The sequence below is a fragment of the Brachypodium distachyon genome, chromosome 2, assembly GCF_000005505.3.
Source record: "Brachypodium distachyon strain Bd21 chromosome 2, Brachypodium_distachyon_v3.0, whole genome shotgun sequence".
NCBI classification, from domain to species: Eukaryota; Viridiplantae; Streptophyta; class Magnoliopsida; order Poales; family Poaceae; genus Brachypodium; species Brachypodium distachyon.
Window position 1 is genome coordinate 50020485 of NC_016132.3, and position 17270 is coordinate 50037754.

Consider the following 17270-nt stretch of genomic DNA (forward strand, 5'->3'; position numbering starts at 1 on the left):
AAGAAGAAGGGCACAACTCCACAACTTAATTGGAGGCTCTTTCCCAAATCTTCAAGCACCTCCTCACAAGATTAGATGCCTTGATGAGACACCTTCCGGCTAGGGATTCCAAAATCCCAAGAGTAACAAAATCCACAAAGGAAACAAGGAGAATTAACTTTTTGACTTGGTGAAATCCTAGATCTTGATCTTCTCCTCCAATCCTCAAAAGATGAATCAAAGGGGGGAACTAGGGAGGGAGATCAAGGGAAATGAAACTCTTGTGTTCTTGGGGTGAGAGAGGGGTTGTTCTTGGCTGTGCTTGGGTCTAGAAACCCGTTGGGGACGAAGCCCCTTTAAGTGGCCTCGAAATCTGACCGTTATGTGTATTTCGCGCAGTGACGGGTGGAAGTTCCGGTTGCACCCCTGGAAGTTCCGGTCAGCCGGAAGTTCCGGCGGTCGGGAGGAAGTTCCGCATATTCCAATCAGGGGTAACAGAGAGCACCCGGAGGTTCACCCGGAGGTTGGGCCGGAAGTTTCGATGCCTGGAGAGCTGGGAGCACTGGAAATGATTTTCTGAAATGTCTTTACTCTCTCTCACTTTGGGTAGGCTTTATGTGGGTGCAAATATGTTAGATTTGTGTACGTGAAATTGATTCACCAATTACCTTCCCATGTGAACTCTCTCTTTATAGTACGGAGTTCCTATGACTCAATATAAATAAAAAGCCGCTAAACACCGCTAACTTCTTTCCTTTTTGAGGGCAACGAACCGTCTTGTGCCATTTGATCTCAAATCTGAAACACTCGAGCACACGGTTAGTCCACTTGTCATGTTGTCATTAACACCAAAACACTTAGGGGGGGGCGTCGCCATGCATCCCTATTGCAACCCATTCATGGTTTTCTGGACCGGACAACAGCGGTGGCTTCGGATGTCGCACCCTCCTTGAAGGCGTTGCCTTTAATTTGGAGCCCTCATCTAGCGGCGGTGGATGTGATTTAGTGAGCCTGGATAGGGTTTGGCCAAGGAGTGCGATTCGAGTAGTGCGGGCTCACCGATGCGTGGGTTGTATCTATCTCGGGACGACCTCCCGTTAGTTCTGGTTGCCGGAGAACGCATCTCTGCCTACCTTCTTCTGATGTTAGGAGTCGTTCCCTATTCGGTGTCGTTGGAGCGGGTGGTGGTTTGCTTTTGTGGTTACGGTTTGTTTGTTGGCTTCGCTTTGTAACGCCTGTAGTCATGTTTTTCGCGTGGTTCTCCTTGAATAAGCAGTACATTATACGTACTATTCTTCGAACGGAGCAGGACGGAACGCACTGTACCAGGAGTAAACACGGGAACGGAGGACAAGAGAAACGGATTGTTTGCTCAATCGCTATCCTCCCGCCGATGCTCTGGAACCGACTGCAGTCTGCAGAGCCAACTTGCTGCGGCAACATCATCCCGTGCGTTCAGGAATTTCAGGAATCCTTCCTCCCTCCACGGCTCCACAGGTGCAATCAAGCAGCAATGCAGCATCGTCCCCCCACTCCATCGTAACTCGTGCGAGTACTTTATCGTGCGCATCGATCGGTGCATTGCGTACTGCGATACTACATCGTGCGTGGCGGTGGTAGTACTAGTACTCCAGTACGTACTACCCGTCCTAGTAGGTTGCACCGCAGGAGTAGCCTTTATAGAGCCCGGAGCAAAGGCTGCTTGCATTGGGCGGCGGGCACGCGCGCACGCGTCTCCTACACGTCGAGCCATATCGCGACCCAGCGTGGATGTGGTGGGTACTCCGGCAATTGTACGGAGGAGGGAGGCCGGAGGCCGAATCTTTGTCCGATCACGCCGTCGGTGGATCGGATCATCGGAGGTCCGGAGGAGCGAGGGCGACGGGAAGGGACCCGTGGGCGCAATGAGAGCTTCGCATAGTCACAGTGGTAAAGAGGCGACGGTTTTGGTTGCGGCAGTGCATGCCGTGCGTGTCGGGCGGCTCGCCTTTGCTTTTGGCCGTGGGGTCGATCGATGGACGATGATGCGATGGTACTACTCGTATGTTGTACCAATGCGTATATCCGGCGAGAGCAGTACACCTGTCCCTATGAAAGGGACTCCAACACGTCGAGAAGGTTTTCTATAATGGTGACTCGTATTTTATGTCCCTTGGTTTCCGGAGAAGATGGGACGGAGTACATAGTTGACGCGCTCAATTCTTTAGCAAGCCTACATAATAAAAAGAAGCCTAAATAATACTGACACTATCGATCGTACAGCATACTTTGTGCATTTGTAACTTGCGCATGTGCCACGAAGCAACTGCAACATGCATGATGTTCTAAAGAAGGTTGTATCGTACTCGCATGATGGGGTAAGCCAGCTTGCATTCTTGCTGAAGAATCGATACAAGGTTCGTCTATACCAACCAAGAAAGAGTTCACTTCAGGCTCTGTTGAGAATCCAGAACTCATACTCCAGAACATAGAAATGCAGAAACACACGAGTCAAGCCAACTGGAGATGGAGAGTAATGATCGTGAATTTCTGATTCACTACAAGTACGTGATCATCCGAAAGAAATGCTCCTCTTAAGTGCCTTCAGTCTTTTTAAACGAGGAGCTAATATAAGATGCTCCAGATGATACTTAAAGCGACAGATATTCATGTAAAAACCATATTGCTAGGATACCGGTTACAGTCAATCGTTCAGGGATACATAATACTGGTAATGCTACAGCCTACAAATAATACTCCGTACTTGATTCTGTGTGCACACTGAAATGGATGGATGAAGAATACACCCATAGTCATGTATATGCTTCATTGAAAGAGGTAGCGTCCAAAACAACAACAATGAAGATTACAACACCACCTACGTTTCTCAGCAACGACCAAGCATTTCTATCAAAATCAGGGACATCTCACTGTGATGTATGTTGCACATGGTGAAGGCACTATGAACCCCAGATGAGCTTGTCCTTAATAATCAGATGTATCGATTGTGACCTGCGCAAGTAAAACACAGTACATTTAAGGATTAGGCGCATATTCATTCTGAAGCAATTAAATAAATTCTTCACAAAAAAGCAATTAAATAAATTGCTCTGGAATTAAATTACCAGACCATTCAAATTGGACAGTTGTATTTTCCATTTACAGTTCATTTTGTCCATACTGGCATGATGAAGCAGGCATGAAAGCTATTATCTATACAAATTCAAGGTCTCCACATGCTGCATCGCGCAATACATTCTTATCCATGCCCGTGCTTGCTGCTTCTTCCAATTTCTTGTCTAGATTTATGCCTTCTGCCTCTTCCAGTTCTTCTGTGGCAGAGTATTTGTTTGTTGCCTCTTCAGTACTATTGTCTGGGTAAATCTTTAACCTGATGCGCTTGCCCTTGATGTATCGGTATTCAATTTTTGGCGGAGGATATTTCTTTATTAATTTTTCGTATTTGTCAAACATCTCTAACTTCTGAAATACCTGACCGAGCATCCTGACAATTGAACGATCAGGTCTAACACCCAACTCTTCCATATCAGCAAAAACCTGGATAATTCCAATGAATACATTAAACATCCATTCAATTCTTAGAAACGAAACTATCTTGAGATGAGCACACTTTTCTACCACAAAAGAAATGTTGACATAATCAGATAAACACATCAAATACAACTATAGAAAAAAAACTACTGAGCACACGAATAGCATTTCTACATACCACACGACGGATTCTAAGAAAATAACTGATTAAATTCAAGTCTCTAAAATCAGCGCACAGTTAGGTGGAATATAAAACAACATCAAAAGTTCTAAAGAGTAAGCAAAACAACTTCCACATCTTGCAATGGTGCCAAATCTACATCCATAAGATTCGTACATGAAATAAAAAAAAACACATCATATTTTCCTACCTCAAAAATCTTCTGGTATGATCCCAAACTGTAATACAAGGAGATTATTCTCATGAAAAAGGTTCGGGGCAAACCCTCCATATATCTTGAGAATATCTTTCCAAATAACTCTTCTGCTTCCTCAACTCGTCCATCCTCAATTAAAGCATTCAACAAAGTGTAATAGCTGCCCATGGTCTTCCCTTGACCTTTGTTGAACATCCATTTAATAACCTAAATCTCATATCATTTAGTTATTTTCTTGATACAGAAAAAAAGAACGAACTATTAGAAGGAAGGAGCTAATTCTAGATTTGCAAGAATGCAGGCATGTGACTTCAATGAACAAATAAATCCATCAATAATTTCATTGGAAATGCAACTATACAAGATACATAGACAACCGAGAAAATAACCAACCCAATGTAACAGTTCAAAAGAAAAAGTTTGAACATTCATTTTACTACCTGAATTATTCTTTTCCATTCCTTTTCGTCTTCAAGCGTCTTCAGTGCCTTCTTTACTGCTATCAAGGGAAATTCCAGTTCCCATGCAACAAATGAATCAAGAGCACCATAAACTTCCTCCTTTACATTAGACAAATCTTTAATCTGCAAGAGATGCCAAAAGACTTGTGGGTTTGAATTCACTCGAGGCAAAAAGCAATACGTGACTGCAAAATTAGAATGGGACTCTGGCAATGTAACACAATATCAATTGGCCTGAAACTTTCTTTTAATAAGAAATGCATCTGCAACAATTTGAAATGCCTACAACCACCGAATGATGTAGAGTTTCATCAGAAAGCTGAACCAGAGAAGAATTGTTTGTGTATAGGCCTACACCTATGGGGTATTATAGCATCTCAGCAGGAATATGCAGATTACAACGAGCGAAATGTATAAGAATCTCACACATTTGACAAGCTTTTGTGACTTGGAAACGGTTCCGATTCTCTTATCAGCTTTCCACACACGAGGATATCTTGGTCTCGGACCCCTGGCACCACACACCTGCGCCCCAAATTTCAAGTCAGCGAGTATCAGGATAAGCAGGAGCGCCACCAAATTTGCAACAAGCCACAGGCAAATGAAGCTTACCACTACAGAACTGAACTTCTGAGTATGTGGAACAGCAGTTCTCTCCAACGCTAAACCAAATGTTGGCGTTCCATATTTCAAGGATAACATACTGTAATCTGCAGAGCGAAACAGGATAAAAAGCACTATGAAGAAGGGTCTTTCTCAATCACGCTCAGAGCCACACAAAAAAAATTACCAGGTGCGACGGGGCAGAAGATAACGGGGATCGCTGTCCCTACCGACTGACTATGGCGGCAAGCCGGTAACGATCGCCGCCGCGGCTTCCTCTCGCGGGACGAAGAGCAGCGGAGCCGAGGAGAAGGGGAATGGGAATGGGATGAGAAGAGAGGTGGAGGCGAGAGGGTGAAGCCTGGCTGCCTAGGAACAAGGCCTTGAGGACGGTTGAGGCCCACCTGAGGGACAAGGGTCGGCCCAGATTGAACTAGGTCCCCTCCAACAGGGCAGGCAATAACCATTTGGCCCGCGGTGTGGCCCAACAGTCGCACAGTGCTTTCGACACATCGAGCGGTTCGACAGCACCGGGCACCGGCGATAAGCGCCGCCACAACCGGCGCGGCGGCGTCCCCGCCGCCATCACCTCACCTGCTGTGTCCTTCTAACTCGTGGACCCACGAGGTATCCAACTGGAGAGGTGGGAAAGCGAGTGCAGAGTCGAGAGAGGCGGTGAGGAATTGGCGTCGCGAGCGGCGGCGCGATGCCGGTGGCGAGGCCGGAGCCGCAGGAGCCGCGGGTGATCGCCCACCTCGACCTTGATTGCTTCTACGTCCAAGGTCACCCACCCATCCCGTCCACCCCCCTCCCCCCGCTACAGCTCTCCCTCTCCCGACCATGTCTCAGAACCTCGAGAGTTAACGCATTTGCTCACTGCAGTTGAGCAGCGGAGGAACCCGGCACTCAGGGGCCAGCCGACTGCCGTGGTGCAGTACAACGATTGGAAAGGAGGTGGTCTGATTGCGGTGAGCTATGAGGCTCGCAAGTTCGGTGTGAAAAGGTCAGAGCTGATTTCCTCCCATCTCCGTGGGATTTGTTCGGCTCCCGACTTGCTGACGAATTCCTGTCATGCTATGTTCACTCAGGTCGATGCGTGGAGATGAGGCCAAGCATGTCTGTCCAGGTATAAACCTGGTTCAGGTTCCTGTGGCCCGTGAGAAGGCCGATCTTAATATTTACCGGAGTGCCGGCTCCGAGGTCCGTCAGTGCGACATCTGAGCATATTAAACACTGAAAATTTACTGCTAGTATTAAAGAACTAAGATGCTTGCATGACATCTACCGTTTTGAATCCAATATTTCAGGTTGTAGCGATCCTTTCAACCAAGGGTAAATGTGAGCGAGCATCCATTGATGAAGTTTATCTTGACCTTACTGATGCAGCCAAGGAAAGGCTCTTAGAATCTCCTCCTGAGTCGTCGGAAATTATTTTTGAGGAGGCCACCAAGTCAAATATTCTAGACCTTTCTTCTGTAAGAAATTTTCCATAAATTGGTTGGGGCTGCTCTTAGATTTCATACGAGTGTGATCGTAGACCTTGATATGTTCAGGACGTCAGTAACAGGGAAGAGAACGTCAGGGCATGGCTTTGTCGAGCAGATGCTGATTACCAAGATAAGTTGCTGGCATGTGGAGCTATAATTGTTGCACAGTTGAGAATCAAAGTTTTGGAGGAAACCCAATTCACATGCTCTGCTGGCATTGCTCACAATAAGGTTTAATAAGAGTCATAATAGTGAGTAGATGAATTTTTTGCATGATTGCTTCTTTTTTTATTCTGCAGATATAAATACAAAAATAAACAGCATGATATTATTTCTAAAATTCTCTAAACCTAGTAAATCAACTCAGCTTCTCTACATGGTTCCTTTTGCTTCATTGCCTTCTTTATTCCTTCCTCTTCCTGTTGCAGTGTTCCACTGAAATGTTTATATATTCTGCAGATGTTAGCTAAACTTGTCAGCGGGATGCACAAACCTGCTCAACAAACAGTTGTTCCATCTTCATCAGTTCAAGATTTTCTGGCTTCACTGCCTGTGAAGAAGATGTAATGAGCTATGCGAATTCCATATTTGCTGGTTTCTAATTATCTGTTGCACAAAGTTCTTTAAACTTTTTATACTCTTTACATTCCAGAACTGTGTGATACTGATTGACAGAATTATGAAATATATCCATGTTATACAGGAAACAACTTGGGGGGAAGCTTGGGAGCTCCTTGCAGGATGATCTGGGGGTCAAGACTGTTGGTGATCTTCTAACTTTTACAGAGGAAAAATTACAAGACTACTATGGTGTAAATACAGGGTAAACTGTTGCATGTTGCTTGTAATTCTGTGCCTGATGTTTAGGATAGCACGTTGAAAGAGTTGGGCTTCTTGTTCCTTTCTGCTTTTAGTGTATTACTTAGAATTCCATGATAATATGCTTCCAGATTTAAATTTTAGAAATCTTGTAAGCATTTGACCTCCCACAGAACATGGTTATGGAAGACTGCAAGAGGCATTAGCGGAGAAGAAGTTGAGGATCGTATTCTACCGAAGAGCCATGGTTGTGGAAAGACATTTCCTGGCTCAAAGGCATTAAAGAACAATGCTTCTGTAAGGATGCTTACTTTCTGTCATGTTTTTTGTTTTCTAGGAGCTGCTTCCACAAACTAAGGAAAGACTATCCACAAGACCAAGACCCCCTGTACCCCCGACAAAAATATATAGATGTGCTCAGTTGATAGAAACCTTGTCACTTAGCCACACAGCTTACTGGTATTATGCAGTGGTTGCACACCCTTGGTTGACGCTGTAAATATCTTATAAAGTGCTTTATAGAGCTGAAGTAAGACTGCTGTCAACCTGCCATGTATCAAAGACTACTGATTTGGTTAGTGGCCGTCCTACATGTTGATTTACATTGCTACTTTATAATGCTGCGCATTGTTAGCCTATGGAAGGCTTAGATGCTGTATCCTGCCTAAGTTAAAATAGGTCATTGACTTCTTGTGTTGTCAAGGAGTCGAATCCCACATGCGAACATGGCCCAAAATACGTCATTTCTGTCTAAAAATTTAGGGAATTTCGTTTTAACTTCTTTGCAAAAGGAAAAATCATATCAATACAATCAGTTTCATGCATTTTAGGTTAAGAGCTGGCTGGATAAACTTTGTGAAGAATTGAGCGAACGAATCCAGTCTGATTTGAACAGCAACAAAAGAGTTGCTCAAACACTGACTCTCCATGCCAGGGCATGCAAGGTACTTTGCGCAATTTACATTTTTCTAGGATCATGTAATTTACTTATTGTCTTTGTTTCAGCTTATCAACTTACGAGTAAAACAAATCAACATGTAGGAAAACGAATGTAATTTGATGAAGAAATTCCCTTCCAAATCTTGTCCATTGCGCTACGGGACTGGCAAAATTCAAGAAGATGCAATGAAGCTATTTGAATCTGCCCTTCATGATTTTTGGGGTTCGCGGAATACTGGATGGAGTATAACATCTCTTTCTGTTACAGCAAGCAAAATATTCGATGACACAAGTGTATGTTTTTTTGTCCCTTTGATGTTTAAATAACCGCCCCCTCTAGAGAAAGACGTAGTAGAACATCATGATCATTTTATTTCCTTGGTAATGTACTATTAGTTAATTCATTAAAAAAATCATTACTTCAAAACGGGTACATATTGACATTGCATTAGCTGTTGCCTGCTACTCCCTCCGTCCCATATTAAGTAACGAAATATTATATGTATCTAGACGCTTTTTGGGTATAGATACATCCATATTTGGGCAAATTTGAGTCACTTAATATGGGCCGGAGGGAGTACTGAAAACTACTTTGAGATCGTTTTCTGATGTAAAGTTCTGTTGTTTCGATGTAGTATGTCAGTATATTGACATTCAGGAGAAAATAAGGATAGCAGAAGAAGAAATGAATAGCAAATTTACATCTAAATCTGTATCCTGCTTTAGCCGCACCCTTGTTTTCAGTCAATCATAAAATTGAAGTCTATCAGATGAACAAATCTTGTAGGACACTTTTATGCAATGTATAACTACTACTCCCTCTGTTCCTAAATATAAGATGTTCTAGATTTGTCACAAGTCAAACCTCTTAAAGTCTGACCAAATTTGTAGAAAAATCTACCAACATCTACAACTCAAAATTAGTTTTATTGAATTTGTCATGGTATATGTGGTCATAGTATACTTATGTGATATTATAGATATCAGTATATTTTTCTATAAACTTACATTTAGGAACAAAATGCATTTAAAAATAATTTGGTTAATTTTTAAAAACTATTCCAGGGGACAAATTCAATCTTGAGATACATCAGCCCAAGTTCCAGTGCATCATCAGCTGTTCCTGGCTCTTCCTCTACACCTGAGTTAACACCATTTCTTGGTAGTTTACTCACTTCAATATTGTCCATCATCTGTAATTATTATTTGCCCTTACTGTACTGAACTGCTAACATGCTTCTCTAGATAAAAAGTTACCTATGACGCCAATTCACGAGGAACACTGTGAACCATCATCTAAAAATGAAGATTGTGGAAATAGTAATTTGGCCAAACAATGTTGTGGAATTGAAGAAAAAGGTGTGCCAAACAAATCATCCAAAGTCAAGGTCAGTTGTTTCTTTCCTCTTCAGAGATCACCAAATTGACTCAAGAGTATGTTGTGAACAGCTAATGCTTAATATAGATGCTGGAAAATTGACCAAAGTGAACCGGTAGTCAGTAAATTAACATGTTAGATCCAAATACCAGAAGTGAATCTCAGGCTATATGTTGTCCACTCATCCTGTTTCATTTCAAGTCTGGTTTTGTAATTTATTGTAGTTTAGTGACATACTTATGTCTTATGTAATTTGAGTACTCACTACTCATCGTGGTGTTTCATTACAATCATTCAGGGAACTGGCTCTATTTTGAAATTTCTTTCACAAAGTCAATCTGCCCTCCCCGAGAAAAGAAAAATTGATGGCTTAACTTGCGGTCATCAAGGTGCGTGAACTGTTTATGCATGCACACAGACATTGGCCCTTGCATATGGCAATCATTCTGAAATTTCTTTGCTTGCTAAATATTCATCATTATAGGCCAGGAGAGTTCTTCAGGAGCGAACAAGGCTGAACAACATGGTAGGTCTGCAGAGGCTGTGGATAGGAGCAATATTAACACTGCTGGTGTTCACTCTGCCGGTAACAAATGGATGTTCAATGTTGAAGATATCGATCCAGCCGTGGTAGGTGAACTGCCGCTGGAAATCCAGAGAGAAATACAAGGTTGGACTCGTCCATCGAAGCAAGCAAGTACAAAGCCACGGGGTCATACCATTTCTTCTTACTTTCCACCAGCAAGGTCATGACTCCTCTAGACCTTGATAATTGGATGCCAGTTCTAACATGTCAGATTCTTCTTACTATGGTTACTGGCTTGCCGCCGCCTGTAAACTGTAAGAAGTCAGCTAATCAACTCTACACATGGGCAGGCCCGATGCGTTCATGGTTGTAAATAATTGATGGTCCGAGGTGGGCGCCGTGAATGAACATTCCTTTTTCACATTCGAAGCCCCACGAGCTTATTCAGTTCGTTAACCGTATCGGTCTTAACTCTTAACAAGCGAGCCTGTCGAACACAGCTCGGGTCGCCAGACCAGCAAGAAGCAGCCCCAGCCATCAGGTGGCCCATCTTCCAATACCGAGGCGACTATGCGAATGCGATTCCATCAATCGATCACCTCATTCCAGCTAGACCGGCGGCCCCTTTTTTTTTTGCGAAGACAGACCGGCGGCCCTTCCCTGTTGTGAGTCCTGATTAAACGGAGGCGGGTTGAGGCAACATTCCCGGGCAAATAAATTTGCAATGTGTCTGTAGCCTAGCGTAAAGTGGTCAAAAGTGCAAAATTTGCTGTTCAATGGTGTATTACAGTACATCTTCTTTTACATGAGTACAATGTGGCTGTCAAAAGAAACTCAGGCGTTGATAATATCGAAAGATTCCACATTTCCACCTTTAATGAGAGGCAACTTTGTTCCCGCGCCCTTCCTCCTCTCCCAGCAATTCTTACACATCTTTGAGGACGAAACGTTATACCAGCCATCCTGTTTCTTGTAAATACTAGCCTGTAGTACATGTCAGGCGAGTAAACGGCCGTTTCGTGGCTCTGTATATTCTGACAAGGCTGGAAAGTCCAATGCATTCTTTGCCTTTGCATATTCAGAAAAGGCTAGGAGGTCTAGTGCATCCCTTGCAGTGGCTTTGTCTTCGTCAGTAATGCTCAATGCTTGAGAAATATTTTCCTGCAACGAAGGTTCTAATCATGCTTGAGCTTGCATAGAAAATTTTGACCCATGGCATATGTCAAAGTTGTAAATTTAATATGCTCGGTTATTTCTAGAGGACTTCTGTGGTGCCAAGGAGGGTCCATATACTAAGACTACAGAAAATAAACATATCTGTAAATGGCAACATATGCATCACATAATAAAATCCAAAATGTCAAAGTCATGAGTTCATATTTTAGTTCAGGATAGGGTCGTTACCATGCTTTGGAGCATCCGGATGTAACCAATCAACAGAAGCTCCAGGGGCTCCGCTGTTATAGCCTTGCAGCGGGAATCAAGAAAACATACGCGCTGAAAAGGACAGCCACAGATCAAGGCGAATAAATTATTTTCTTTTCCAATTCTTTGGCAAGAATGTCATAGCAATTAGCGAACTGTAGAATTCTTTCATATGTTAACCCAACAACCAACATGCCTTCCAAACAAAATAGTCATTCACATTTGTAATTTGACAATGGGCTCTTAACCATCTAATAGAGTGCAAAATAGGCAAGACATTAGATAATCTGAACTTAAAATACCAACCATCGCTCTTTCGGCATTTCGAACAGATAGGTCCCACCCAATGCTTACTACCGCCTTTGAAACTCCATATGCTTCTAACTTGGCCCAACCAAAGAAAATTCCTGATATTTGATCAGGAATAGAATCATAGGTGTGCTCACCTGTTGCAAATAATTTGTGAATTAAAAAAGTGCCCATACAGTATTTGACAAACCACTATGTGCCAAGAAGCGCCATTTTGTTAGTTACTGCAGTATTAGAAAAGTGATAAGGTGTCTGACCTGCTACTATCATATGAGTATTGTTTAGCATTGCATCACCTATCTGAGCATTTGATAATAATGGTTCCATGGGCAAAGCACCTTGAATGCCTGCAACATAAACGCCACCAACAGACTTAAAATAATGAAAAATAAATCGGCTGAAATGAAATCAGTGGTTAATGGGGAAAGATATACGATCGTCGAATGGGGGAAGGCCCCACAGCTCAGGATGGAAGTCTAGTAGAGAATAGAGGATGAGATCAGCACTTGAGTAACATTGCCTTTGACTTTGGTGTGATGGAACAGCAACTACCTTTGCCCCAGAAGCTTTGGCACCCTGAGCCCCAACACTACGAAAAATTTGCCAACAAAGAAGAGTTTAATTTACTAAATACAGAACAAGTGCTATTTTTGTAAATGAAAGCAACTTTACTTTCACTGTATATTATTTATGTCTTAACTTCTGTAGTGCATACATTTGGATTGGCATCTATTGTAAAGTGCAATTGTCTTGCAAAGCAACACATAGGAAAGCAAACTTTGAAAAATAACGAGAAAAACACTGTTTTTCATATTTGTTATTTTTACCTATGTCTTGCTTATCTATTTAAGGCTGCTCTCTACTCGACAGTATTAGTGTATATCCACAAGTTGGCTATCTTCGGGTATTGTACACCTTGAATGAACCCTCGATACTCAATCATGTTTCACTTGGTACAGGAGCAGTGTTTACTTACAGAGAATCTTCTATAACCAGGCATGATGACGGATGTACACCAAGTCTCTTTGCAGCTTCCAGAAATCTAGGAAAGTAGAGGTATTTACTGAATCAGCAATATAATCGTATACAGTGCACAAAAAACTAAAGAAAAGTTTTCATCACGTAATGACCAAATTAATCATGTCTTGTGTTAGATCCTGGGGGAAATAAGGTAAATTCGCTGCAAACTTGCGCCTTATGTTGTTGCATAGAAATAGCACACTGCTTACACACTTATTACAAGGAACAGAGCAATTATCATTTGGTAAAAAATTCTAAAGTTACGCACATGTCAGGGCTAGGTTTTCCATGAGGGACCTGATCACCACCAAGAACCACGGAAAAGCAGTCTTTCAGTTCTGAAAAGGAAGGGAAGTTTTTAATAGACAAGAAACCAATTCGTAACATACAAATATCTAGCACTTAACAGAAACTGTCCTTACAACTCCAATATTTTTTACTCCTATTTCTGTAAACTATGTTAATCAGGACTACCGATGATTAGTTAATGAGTAGTACCCAAACTTTCAGCATAGGACACTCAGAACATAGCTATGAAAGATCAATGCAAGCCATAATTTCTTTCACCAAAATATATACTTAATATTGCATTGGTAGACTTCTTGTTTCCTTTAGAATAAAGAAACACCTTGTTAATGGTGCGTGGAAATACCTAGAGACAAGAGTGGTGCTCTATTTTTGTGTAGATTGGGATTTGGGAATGAAGTTCAAACCTCCTAGTTTCAAGATTTTGTGATCGATATTTCTCCTGATGGAATTAGAAGCAAGTGCAAGCGGTACACCGTTCCTGTGAAGATGCTTGAGAAGCCTTTTGACTCCTGGAAGTGGGTTTGCCCTTTGCCACCTGGAGAAGATTGAAGCCAAGTTCAGCACTTCCGTTAGCTGCGATGGACATTTACTGATTTACAGACTTGATTGATCAGCTCACTAAAATGAGACAAACCTTTTCATGTACAACGGGTATATTGCCTCCGAATACTCCTCGACAGTGAGCGGTAGCCCGTAATCTAGGATGATCCCGGTTGTAGACTCCCGGTGCGTCATCCCCAACCTCCTCTCCTCCTTCACCTCATCTGGGACTTTCCCATAGGTCCCCAGGAATTCCTTCAAGACGTCCCTAGTTGCCCTCTCTGCAACCAAGAGACACCACACTTTACAGACTCCATACAGAAGTCCCACTATCCTTATGAATTTCTAATGCAGCATGTCTGGACTTTGGAAGAGATAACAGAAACGCAAACGCTTGAGTAATCGGGTCGAGCATACTAGCACATGTATCGAGCTAGCTTGTTCGTACAAGACGGGGAGCACAGGACGGAGAGGGACGAGCGTGAAGGGATCCGCGTGCCTGTGTCGAGGAGCGTGCCGTCGAGATCAAAGATGACGGCCGAGACCCGATGGATCGCCGCCATGGACGCAGCGCGGAGGAGACAAGGAGGCGCGCGGCACGGAATCGATTTGGGGGGGCTGGGGTGGAACTTGGAAGCGAAGGCCACCGCGCCTGGGATTTAAGACAGGGGGGAGGAGGGGGATTGGCAACGATGCGCGACCGGTCAGGCCCGGGAGAGGCAATTCGTTGATTATTTTGTTGCGGTGTGAGGTGGCGACCCCGAATTGGAATGCTCTTCTTTTCCTTCAACTTTTTCAATCTTGCGGTTCCGTGCCGATTGGCGTGTACTCTGCCGCAGGAGGAGCGTGCCCCGACTTGGTTGCTCGTCTACTCTAGGCAGACGGAAATGATATGCCCATCACCGTGCCGTCACTGGACAGGGAATAAAGTATCGGAGGAAGGAATATTACTTTTTCGCTACCAATCTGGAGATGCTAGCTTAGCATAAGTCGTGTCCTCCGATACTGTTCCATTCGGACGTTGGGCTGTCGTCATGTATTCGGTCATGCCCACATCTTCCAAGTTGAGACGTGCGGCTACGCAAATATGCCCGCAAAATTTAAATTCGAGTTTCGGAATCATCAAAATATGTTCACACTTTTCATACCATTTTCTGGGTAAAAAAAGCCGGAGAAGTTCGAAAAATAGAGCCTACAACGTAACCAAACCCTTGCCCCTTGACCCACAGTATAATCTACGGATTGATCGTAACCTCTTCCGACGAAAAGAACCGTACGCATAGACCGATCTACAATGTTATCTATTGTTGTAGTAAAATAAAACCCCTATATGGGCCGAGCCGTAAATCCTATGTGGCGACGACTGGGTCAACATTTCCCAAGCACGAGTCAAGACGCCCACGTGGCACGGTCAATTCTACGTAGCAAAAGAAGACAAGTCAACAAGTCAAACCTCTCATGCCATGGTCAAAAGGTCAAATGAGCTAGAGTAGAAGGCAAAAAAGGTGTGAGGAGGGGGCCCTTAGTTCATGAGGACCATGGATCAAGCCCCACTTTTCCCACATGGTGCACACAAAAGATATGGACCAAGAAGCTACTTTTACCATTTTGCCCCCACTTTTCTCTTTCCCCCAAGGATAGTTATGGTCTTTTGTCATGGACCCATAGGCTATAAATACTCCCCATGGAGGCATGTACCATTCACTCTCACTTGAATAAACTCAAGGGGAGAGGCCTAGAAAGTCTCTTTGAGATGAGCTCTAGTTTCGGGATCTCGGGAAGCCCCGTTCGGCCCGAGCCCGAAGGAGAGGGAATCGGGTTAGAGTCTTAAGGGTATCTCGACCTTACTACTTGGGAAGACTCGTTCGGCCCAAGTACAAGGCGGCCCCTTTCGACCTCTCGCTAAGTGGGGAACTCTCGCCGCAATTGAATGGCCCCGACGAAGCCTACTTCATCGGGTCTCCAGCCGCGAAGTCTACACGGTTGCAAACGAAGAAAGCAAATGCCTTGGGGGCTCCCGAGGAAGAAGGAACCCTCACCAATCCGGACGTCGCCGCAAGCGCCCCTTGCTCCCCCCGTCGGGGTCGAACAAGGCGGCCACCAGGTACCACCTCAAGCTGCGCCTCACGGGGAACGAGACCCCAACGTGCATGAAAACGAGCAAGTGGCGGAATCCGGAGCCCGTGCCGGCGGCGAAAGGAATTCCCGTCAACGCTCCGACCCTCCAAGAAAACGCCGAGATCATTCTCCAAGCGACCCCTCTAGCGACGAAAGCGATGAGGGAGGACCTCGCCACCGAAGGAACCAAATGAATCAGCCGACCTGCAACCCGCTCACGCGAGAGATCCAAGACGCGCCTTTTCCACCAAGGTTCAAACCACCCACAATACGGCCGTACGACGGGGAGTCGAATCCTCTTCAATTTTTGGATGTCTACTCCACTGCCATACGGGCAGCCGGGGGAGGTCCCGTCGAGATGTGCAACCTCTTTCCGCTCGCACTCACTGGAATGGCGCAAACTTGGTTTTATAACCCGCGGAAGAACTCCGTGCACTCGTGGGAACACCTCCAAAAAGTCTTCATCGCCAACTTTCAAGAAAACTTCAAAGAACCCGTACAAGCTCGTGAGCTATACGCTGTGAAACAAAAGCCGGGGGAATCCCTCCGAAGCTTCTTCCATCGCTTCGCGAAGGTACGAAGCCAAATCGCCAACCCGTCGTCGACCACCGTGATCGACGCATGCATGCAAGGCCTTCTCCAAGGAGAAGTAAATCGTGCCCTAAGTCGCAATCCTCCAAGGACGATCGAGGAGCTTTATCGGATCTTGCAAGAATACGCCCGAGGCGAAGACTGGGACATTGCTAAGAAGGACGCGCCACGCGCCGCTCCTGAAGGAACTCCCTCGTCCGACAAACCCCCTGCGCCTGCTTCATCTTCCAAGAAGAAGAGGAGGTGGGGGAAAAAGGGCGCCGGCGACCAAGCCCGGAAAATCTTCGCCATCGAAGGACAAGCATCATCCCAAAAGACCTGGCAACCCAAGAAGCCACCTCGTCCGACCGAGGGAGGAACTAGGAGATGCCTCATCCACAACTCGGCAAGCCATAGCACCGAGGAGTGCAACACTCTCATCGCGGCTCACGAAGAATTCTAGGCACGAATGCAGGCCCGGCGCAAGGATGAAAAAACTGTCGAGGCTCCGCGCCCCGCCAACGTCCTCGTGGCTGACCCGGCACCTAAGAAAGACAACCTCCCGTTTCAAGAACCCGCACATCACGTCAGAGTGATACTCGGGGGCTCCGCCACAGGCCGGGGATCGAAGCGACAGCGCAAGGATTATGCTCGCGAAGTCAATGTCATGGGAACCTTCACCCCGACATCACCGCCGAAATGGGCAAGCGTGCCAATCACCTTCACCGAGGAAGATGCCAAGGGGATACGCTTCCCGCACGACGACGCCCTCTACGTGACGGCGATCGTCGCCAATTGTGAGCTCAAAAAGATTCTGGTGGATGGTGGAAACTCCGCCGACATCCTATATTTGAGCACTTTGAAGAAGCTGATGGAACC

The 17270-nt window shown here is 44.8% G+C and overlaps 3 protein-coding genes across 6 annotated transcripts; 1 reads left to right on the plus strand and 2 right to left on the minus strand.

Annotated features, from left to right (window-relative positions):
- Window positions 1–2609: 2609 nt before the first annotated feature.
- On the minus strand, window positions 2610–5433 carry LOC100846920 (pentatricopeptide repeat-containing protein At4g21190). Of its 2 annotated transcripts, none has more exons than XM_010234045.3 (7): window positions 5139–5433; window positions 4961–5058; window positions 4775–4873; window positions 4328–4471; window positions 3882–4094; window positions 3089–3516; window positions 2610–2970 (listed from the first exon to the last, which is right to left on the minus strand). In XM_010234045.3, exons 1-6 carry the CDS (start codon window positions 5416–5418, stop codon window positions 3172–3174), a joined length of 1179 nt encoding a protein of 392 aa, XP_010232347.2. In that variant the 5' UTR covers window positions 5419–5433; the 3' UTR covers window positions 2610–2970; window positions 3089–3171. The 2 variants fall into 2 exon arrangements, with proteins under 2 accessions (XP_010232347.2, XP_003569848.2); XM_003569800.4 differs by having other exon boundaries at window positions 3084–3516.
- A 31-nt stretch (window positions 5434–5464) lies between these two features.
- LOC100821109 (DNA polymerase eta) lies at window positions 5465–10523 on the plus strand. Its single transcript, XM_010234046.3, has 14 exons — window positions 5465–5733; window positions 5834–5954; window positions 6040–6151; window positions 6259–6426; window positions 6505–6669; window positions 6898–7001; window positions 7142–7261; window positions 7431–7554; window positions 8088–8201; window positions 8299–8490; window positions 9262–9358; window positions 9442–9584; window positions 9873–9963; window positions 10059–10523. Exons 1-14 carry the CDS (start codon window positions 5658–5660, stop codon window positions 10325–10327), a joined length of 1896 nt encoding a protein of 631 aa, XP_010232348.1. The 5' UTR covers window positions 5465–5657; the 3' UTR covers window positions 10328–10523.
- A 285-nt stretch (window positions 10524–10808) lies between these two features.
- LOC100828589 (bifunctional riboflavin kinase/FMN phosphatase) lies at window positions 10809–14502 on the minus strand. Of its 3 annotated transcripts, none has more exons than XM_003567084.4 (10): window positions 14203–14487; window positions 13798–13984; window positions 13568–13698; window positions 13123–13192; window positions 12811–12876; window positions 12269–12423; window positions 12092–12181; window positions 11832–11971; window positions 11505–11597; window positions 10809–11261 (listed from the first exon to the last, which is right to left on the minus strand). In XM_003567084.4, exons 1-10 carry the CDS (start codon window positions 14264–14266, stop codon window positions 11097–11099), a joined length of 1161 nt encoding a protein of 386 aa, XP_003567132.1. In that variant the 5' UTR covers window positions 14267–14487; the 3' UTR covers window positions 10809–11096. The 3 variants fall into 3 exon arrangements, with proteins under 3 accessions (XP_003567132.1, XP_010232349.1, XP_024314863.1); XM_010234047.3 differs by having other exon boundaries at window positions 14121–14482; XM_024459095.1 differs by having other exon boundaries at window positions 11090–11275; window positions 14203–14502.
- Window positions 14503–17270: the final 2768 nt, after the last annotated feature.

Bases quoted from the DNA above. Each gene is read 5' to 3' on its own strand.
- LOC100828589 (XM_003567084.4), bottom strand. From the start codon at position 14,266: ATGGCGGCGATCCATCGGGTCTCGGCCGTCATCTTTGATCTCGACGGC. The intron at 13,985-14,202 runs GCACGCGGATCC...TCTTGGTTGCAG, and splicing joins CGGCACGCTCCTCGACACAG to AGAGGGCAACTAGGGACGTC. The intron at 12,424-12,810 runs GTAAGTAAACAC...AATTTTTCGTAG, and splicing joins CTGGTTATAGAAGATTCTCT to TGTTGGGGCTCAGGGTGCCA.
- LOC100846920 (XM_010234045.3), bottom strand. From the start codon at position 5,418: ATGGTTATTGCCTGCCCTGTTGGAGGGGACCTAGTTCAATCTGGGCCG. The intron at 4,874-4,960 runs GTAAGCTTCATT...TTTGGGGCGCAG, and splicing joins AGAAGTTCAGTTCTGTAGTG to GTGTGTGGTGCCAGGGGTCC. The intron at 3,517-3,881 runs GTAGGAAAATAT...GGAATTATCCAG, and splicing joins CATACCAGAAGATTTTTGAG to GTTTTTGCTGATATGGAAGA.
- LOC100821109 (XM_010234046.3), top strand. From the start codon at position 5,658: ATGCCGGTGGCGAGGCCGGAGCCGCAGGAGCCGCGGGTGATCGCCCAC. The intron at 5,955-6,039 runs GTCAGAGCTGAT...ATGTTCACTCAG, and splicing joins CGCAAGTTCGGTGTGAAAAG to GTCGATGCGTGGAGATGAGG. The intron at 9,585-9,872 runs GTCAGTTGTTTC...ACAATCATTCAG, and splicing joins ACAAATCATCCAAAGTCAAG to GGAACTGGCTCTATTTTGAA.